Source organism: Elgaria multicarinata, chromosome 4 (genome assembly GCF_023053635.1).
Source record: "Elgaria multicarinata webbii isolate HBS135686 ecotype San Diego chromosome 4, rElgMul1.1.pri, whole genome shotgun sequence".
In the NCBI taxonomy this organism is placed as follows: domain Eukaryota; kingdom Metazoa; phylum Chordata; class Lepidosauria; order Squamata; family Anguidae; genus Elgaria; species Elgaria multicarinata.
The window spans coordinates 10,223,118-10,230,639 of NC_086174.1; the positions used below are offsets into that span (position 1 = coordinate 10,223,118).

Sequence of the window (7,522 nt, forward strand, 5' to 3'; positions counted from 1 at the left end):
GTATGTCCAAATCAGAACATCTCATCTTTCCTCCCAATTTTTCATTTTATTCATTCTCCTCATTCATTGACAGTGCCACCATTCTTTGACTCTTCTCTCTCCTTTGCCTCCCCCATACACATTCAGCCCATCAACAAAATATTTTGCTTCCCTCTATCACTTCAGTGAAAAATCTTGTCTACACCTGGGCCACTACAGTCTTCTTCTCTGATCTTCTATTGTCTCACCTTTGTCTATTAGCATTCATCTAGCATTTTGCTCTCAAAATTATTCACCCCCGTCATCATTCTGACCATGAGACTCCATTCCTTAAATCCCTTCACTGGCTTTCTGTCTGCTCCTGGATCCTGCACAAGGTTTTGTCGCATCTGGAGTGCACCAGAGTGCTTACTCCTGTTATTGGAACTAAGTCAAACTATATATAACTAAAGCAATAACTTTTCTTCCCCATATCTCAATTTCCCCCTGTGTCAATGTTAAATTGTAAGTCTGTTCTTGTAGAAACCAGTCATACCTGTTCTTTGTAAAGTGCTGCTGCTGCTATTATTATTATTAATGATGCTCTACTAATGCGTCATTATAATAATAATGAAAATCCTACTCTTGTGGAAATATACTAGACGTTCAAAGTATAGAGTTGAAAACTGTCCAGATTAATGTGATGGTGTGAACGGTGTCTGTCCCATACTGCCAAGTGCCAAGGAATTCAAATTCATGTATTAACTTGTATGTGAGTTGCAGCCTTGAAATCTAGTACTAGTGGTCTGTCCATTGTATATCAAGCCATGATTTGTGTTGTGTTGAAACTATTTCTCAAATTGGGGCTATTGGTGCTTAAAAAGAAGTGTGTGGGTGTGTTGGAGCAGCTGCTGTGTTTAAGATTGGGTTCTTTTGTTTAGACTTTTTAAAAAGAAATGTTAAGAAATGTTAACCCCAAACTAATTTCTGCCTGAATATGTGTGTGTCAAAGGTACAGCTTTTTCATTTTTTCCTCCCTTCCCTGCCATTAGGACTTTGAAGAGTATCCTGAACACAGAACAAACTTTTTCTTACTACTACAAGCGGTAAATTCTCATTGCTTCCCAGCATTCCTGGCCATTCCACCTGCACAGTTCAAATTAGTACTGGACTCTATCATTTGGGCTTTCAAGCACACAATGAGAAATGTTGCAGATACAGGTGAATAAATTTTATCCTGATTTTCTAAGCTTTCATGCTTGAATAAAGGTAGCTGAGCTTGTTTAACTATCGCCCTCTGCCCCAAAACATAAGACAACCCTCAAATAACCCTAAAACAAGCCATGGGTGATTTGAGGGGTTGTCTAACCCACAAACAACTTTTGCTGTCTGGGTTCACACAACACGTGGGTGTCCAGCACAACCCAGGAGCCCGTGCAAGTAAATTAAGCCACAATGGGCTGTGGTGTTGTGTGAACCAGGTCAGTGTCTTCCATATATTTACCTAATCTATTTGAAACTTGATTTTAAGCTTCTCAAGAATGTCAAGGAATTCCTTCATCAGAGGGGAGAACTGACAGTTAAACCAGTGTGGCTTGGCTTGCGTGGACCTCTTCGGGTCTCTGTTTCACTAATCAGACCCATGATTTTTCCTCCTTGACAATGAACCAGTTGAATTCCAAGAACAGTAATATTGTTTCATGTAGATCATACACATAAACTTGAATTTTTCTCTGGATTATTTTAACTTCGTAAAGTGTTTTTTTCCCCACTTTGTGCTTTTTACCAGGCCTTCAGATCCTTTATACACTTCTACAAAATGTTGCACAAGAAGAAGCTGCTGCCCAGAGCTTTTATCAGACTTATTTCTGTGATATTCTTCAACACATTTTCTCTGTTGTAACAGACACGTCTCACACTGCTGGTAAGAATTGTGGAGCGAAGTGAGGGGACAGTGGGTCCAGTGCTATAGTGAGCAAGAAAAAGTGCCTATGCAAGTTCTAAATACTATCTCTCCCCCCCCTTGTGTATTTTAACCAGGTTTAACGATGCATGCATCAATTCTTGCATACATGTTCAACTTAGTAGAAGAAGGAAAAATAAGTACTCCTCTAAACCCTGGAAATCCAGTAAACAACCAAATGTTTATTCAGGAGTATGTTGCTAATCTCCTTAAATCTGCATTTCCTCATCTGCAAGAGTAAGTGTGTTTAATTTCGAAAGTTTTAAGAAGAATTTGTGTATAAGTGTTAGTGTTGTTAATTGGCTCTTCTGTGTCTTTTTTTTTTTTTTTTTTTTTTTTTTTTTGAAATCTTAGTGCACAGGTTAAACTGTTTGTAACAGGACTCTTCAGTTTAAATCAGGATATTCCTGCTTTCAAGGAGCACCTTAGGGACTTCCTAGTGCAGATAAAGGTACGTCTGGAATTTCGTCTCTATACGCATGTTGGTTTAAAACATGGTTTGTTGTTAAGATCTGTAATAGTCGCTCATGCGCCGTTAACTGATATTGCCCAATTAGGAGATAGGCTTGTATTTTTAAAAAACCAAAGCTATTCACTCTTTATATTGATGCTGTTAATTTCGCCATATTAGTAAATGTAGCCATCATCTTAGTTCCTGAGCTAATTTTGGTTCCCAGTTCCGTCATATGGGGTTATCCAACCACAGCATAGTATCTAATCCTGTGAGGACTGTGCTGTGTGCTTTTCCTGAATGTTTGAATTGACTCTTCAGTTGAAGGGAAAATACAGTTTTAGCTTTACAGGGTAACAAGCAAAAAGATCAGTCCTTGTCCAAGGAGCATTCAGTCTCAATTTTGACATAGTGAAAGGATGGCAATGGGGAAAGCATAATCATAAACGCAGTTAAGTGAACGCGGCCTTCGTTTCAGTAGAGCAGGGGCCACAGGATCCTTTCCAGCCCAAGGACTGAATGGCATTACAGAAAAGCTCTTGGCCGCATTCCAGTGGGCCCGAGCCGCAGGCGAAAGGGTGGGGCCGAAATACCCAAAACATTGCCAGTAACTAAGCCTTAGGAGAGGCGTTCCAGTCTTTTAGAATGGGGGAGAAAAAAACTGCACAGAAGCTGGGAAAAACCACCCAACAATCAGTGGTTGGGGGCAACGGGGTGGGGCCAGGGAAGAGGACGGGGCTCCCCCAGAGGGCCAGATGGGAACCCCTGGAGGGGCTTAACATTTGTAGGAAGGGAAAGCAACTATGTACCCTTTTCTACAAGGGTGCCCCTTTTAGGCCTTAGTGTGGTGGCCCCTTCTCTGTGGAACTCCCTGCCCCTGGAGGTCAGGCAGGCACCAACCCTAGGCTGCTTCCAGCGCCTCCTGAAAACAACTCTATTTCAAAAAACCTTCCCCAACCGATTAGCCACTTTTTCTGCCCCTGGTCCTTTATTTTAAATTGAACAATTTTAATTTGCTTTTTAAATCTTCTTTCTTTTTACTGTTTTTTTTTTTTTTTAGATATTGAACAGTATAGAAATATTATAAATAAATAATAAGCAAGGAAGAATCATTAGAATCATTTTAAGAGAGCAGGAGACCTGAGAATGATAGTTGGAGGAGCAAATGTTATGAGCAGGGTTATATCCAGGATATGAGGGCAATAGAGAAAGTCTGCACTAATTGAGGCATCTGCTTTCTAAAATTGATTCTCTGTTTTAAATATACAAATGCCAACAAAGATACTCTTCAGTGCAAGGTTGTTGTTTTTAATAATAATTACTGTATAAAACTAAATTCCTGATAACTAGTTCTGGAACTTTACGAATTAGATGTATTTCTAGCTTTTGGCAAACTTCGCTACCTGTTTGGATTATAACGGCTTTTTAAAATTGCTTTTATTTCTGCAGGAGTTTGCAGGTGAAGACACATCTGACTTATTCCTGGAAGAAAGAGAAACAGCTCTTCGACAGGCTCAGGAGGAGAAACACAAACTTCAGATGTCTGTCCCTGGCATCCTTAATCCACATGAAATTCCTGAGGAAATGTGTGATTAAAAATAACCAGTTATGCTGTTTTCTTTCTGTACAGCTGCTTTGTTGTAAAAGAAAACAGGACTTGGATATTTGTTGACCAAAATGATGCCAATTTGTAAATTTAAGATGTCACCTAGTGGCCCTTTTTTCTTATGTGTTTTTGTATAAGAAATTTTCTGTGAAATATCCTTCCATTGTTTAAGCTTTTTGTTTTGGTCATCTTTATTTAGATTTGCATGAAGTTGAAAATTAAGGCATTTTAAAAAATAAAAATAAAACACTTCATGCCCATTTTGTGGCTAAGGGTAAAAGAGGCAAAACATATAACTTGTAAAGTCTATTGCAAAATTATACATTTTTCCAGTTAGAACACAGATTTTTTTTTTTTTAAATTAGGGATCACTTTCTTTCTAGCCTGCCCTGCAGTCTAGAAGAGAAGGGTAATAAGTAAATCCATCAGATTAATCGTTAGGGATAGGGGGATGAGTGCTGCGTCATCAGACATAAGCAGCTTTGGGGCTAAAGTGCAAGACTAGGCTACCGGGATTTTCAAGTCGTATGGCAAGTTTGCAGCAAGATCATGTGCATATCATCCCATTGTAAAGCAACTTGGGGGAAAAAAGAGAGTATGGGAACACAGTACAGTTAGTTATTTTTACACAGTTCTTTTGTTTTTGTGCGTGTGCTGTCGCTTTGTCGACAACAGCTTTTTGTTTTCCTCAATGAGGAGTGTTGCTCATTTGTGAGCCTTCATTAACTCGAAGTGAAATGGTTAAAATATTTATCCTGTTAGAATAGGCTGCATCTTTTTAACAAGCTCATTAAAGAAGAACTCTGGCTTTTGAGATGACTTCTACTAATTTACATTGTTTACCATGCTGTAGTGCTTTAAGAACACTACTTAAAAAAAGCAAAATAAACTTGGTTTACATTTATTTTTCTTTCCTTGACTTTATTCTTTTATTGGAATGCTCTGATCACCTTAAAATTGAAATAGCGTTTAGAGTAGAAGAAGAAAATTCCCATGAGGACATGCAAGACCTGCGTCAAGCAGATACTCGCACAATTGCTGTGAGGCTTCTGCAAGCAATTTCTGCTGTGGTAGTTACTCAGCAAATGTATTCTCTCAATCGAGGTTTTCAACATGTATCCTTAATGGCCTACCCAGCATTGTCATACCTTTTTCACCTGAGTTATTTGTGGCTCTTCTCAAGCAGTGTATTAACATGACCAAAAACAAAACAAAAAAATTTAACATTTGGCAGCATCAATGTTACTTTTGCTTAACATTTCTCCAGAATTTTCTCTTCTGTATATCAAACTCCAACCTGTTTGTCTTGCTTTTCCTCGGGCAGTTGGCATCCGTGTTGCCTACAGTCCTTGGACTGTCACACTGATTTAAAAATGCAACATTCATGTGCCGTTGTTAAAGAAAATGAGGGTAGATGATTAGTGTTAATCTTTTTATATAAAATTTGAATATCATAATTAAATAGTTGTATTGTGCCTTTGTTATCTATTTAGAGTTTTAGTTGGAAATCCTCTATGCACTATCTGAGCAGAAGAACACATAGGGTGAGTTTGCACAACAACCCCCTGCGAATAAGCTATTGCAGTGTGGGTTATTTTCAGAACAACTCACAGTGCGCCCAACAGATGATCGGGCTTACCATGGGTTGTTGTTCCCTCTCAGTCCTCCTTGCAGGGTCCTGTGTGGCAGAACCTGTCTTGTCTTTTCATCCCTTCACTGTACCAATTGTGACACCTTTTTGTTCCCCCGGAATTTGCACAAACCTCATTTTTTATTGGCCTTTCCCAGTTGCGCAAGTGCACACATATGGCTGTCAAATTTATATACACTTGCCTTGTCAGTGCTTTTTTGTTTTTGCTGTCAAAGGGAAGGAAGTTGTTACGTGATGTGCTCCCATTAGAGTCATGTACAAACTTGCGCACATTCCAACGAGACCTACACCCGCTTATAAGGAATCTTTAGACATTGGCCATAGAGTGTTTGTGGCTAAGTAAGACGATCCACACCATTGAAGAGGATAACACCACAATGGCACATTTATTGAGGTTTAAACAGATTCAAATGCACAAGCTGGTTTTGGGGGAATAAGCTGAGCGAGTGGAAGCTTAGAAGTAGTTTCAAGACTGAGAAGGAGATTTTCTTAGCAGTTTCACACAGCAGGGGAAAGAGTAGAGGGAATCTCTAAAAGCAATATACCTTTCCGTGGGCTGGAGCCCTTTCCTGTAGACATGAACTAGTGAGTGTTGCAAGTCCTGGTCTCAGGTGAAGGAGAAAGGAGGAGCAGGAGCCTTTCCTCTGGGAGGAGAGACTCAGCAATTTTGGCAGCAGTGTGGCACCTTGGGGGGGGGTGAGTAAGGTACCTAGTGGTTTCAGCAGCATGGTCCCATGCCTCTGGGAAGAGGGGCCCTGACTCAAAACCTGAGGGTTTTTATACCATCTAGAGAAAAGCAGTGATATCACTGCTCATAAGCACTGGAAGTGATGCTAATTGTTGTGGGAGAAACAAAAGAGGGTGTTTGGGGATGATGGCTGTACTTGCTGGAAACATTATTTCAACAAAGGATGACTTTACATAATAATGACTGTCTTAAGGACAGGTGTCCCGGCTAGAGTTTAACAATAGGAACATATTAGCATGTGCATGATCAGGTAGATTACCAGTTATCACTCCTGCTATTCAGCCATTCATATTATGCTCAATTTTACCCCCACTTTTGCTTCTGGGGAATGCATTTTAGGAAGGCTATGAGAAAATGGATTACTTGACCTAGCCTTGTGTGATTGATCTCAGTCCTATCTCTGCTGGAGGTGGGGGATGAAGATGCCTGGACTTTTTTTAGCTGCCTCAAAATGGAGTCAGTACTGCTCACAAGAGAACTACTTTGTAAGAAAGTCCGGTATGAAACATACAAGATAATTGCATATAGGCTCATTTGACTGCCTTTGACTGTAACAGGTTTTGGGGGGGGGGGAGACAAGATTGCCTGCTTAGCAAAGTGTTCCCCATAGCTTTAAGTGTTGGATAGACCTTTGTGGGTGCCCTGCTTCCATTCCGCACTACTCTGAATTCCAGCATGTTCTTTTTCAGGGATCTAGGGTCCCACCCCCTTTTAGCAGCTCCCATTCACATGAACTGCTTCACAGTATTAATTGCTCCTAGATCTCTCTTAAAAGGACTTGATGGAGTCTCAAGGAAGTGTGGAATAAAAGCAGGGCACCCACAAATGAACAACATAAACTTTGTTGCCTGCTCAAACATGCAGAACTTCCAATTGAAGTTAGAGGAGTTCAAGCACTAGCTGGTAAATGTGTGGTTTCTAAGCTGCAAATCTGTATAGTGACCAGACAATGGGTTAAACCTTCTGTTTTGAATGTGAGGTTGTGCATACTTTGTGACACTGGAGAATGTGTGTGGCAACTGATGTTCTGCCTTTCCATTCAACTTGCAATGACCCCAAGAAACACAAAACCTACTTTTAACTTAACATAGAACTAAATACATAAAATAACCAAGTAAGAAATGAAATTAGAGATCACGCAGAAT

General features: G+C 39.9%; 1 protein-coding gene across 1 annotated transcript in view; it reads left to right on the forward strand.

Annotated features, from left to right (window-relative positions):
- XPO1 (exportin 1) overlaps window positions 1–4,882 on the forward strand; it is a 57,437-nt gene extending 52,555 nt beyond the window's left edge. The window contains exons 21-25 of the mRNA XM_063123789.1: window positions 1,011–1,179; window positions 1,748–1,882; window positions 1,999–2,158; window positions 2,276–2,372; window positions 3,822–4,882. Coding sequence (XP_062979859.1) covers window positions 1,011–1,179; window positions 1,748–1,882; window positions 1,999–2,158; window positions 2,276–2,372; window positions 3,822–3,968 — 708 coding nt within the window. The 3' untranslated portion in view covers window positions 3,969–4,882. The remainder of the gene's footprint in view (window positions 1–1,010; window positions 1,180–1,747; window positions 1,883–1,998; window positions 2,159–2,275; window positions 2,373–3,821) is intronic.
- Window positions 4,883–7,522: the final 2,640 nt, after the last annotated feature.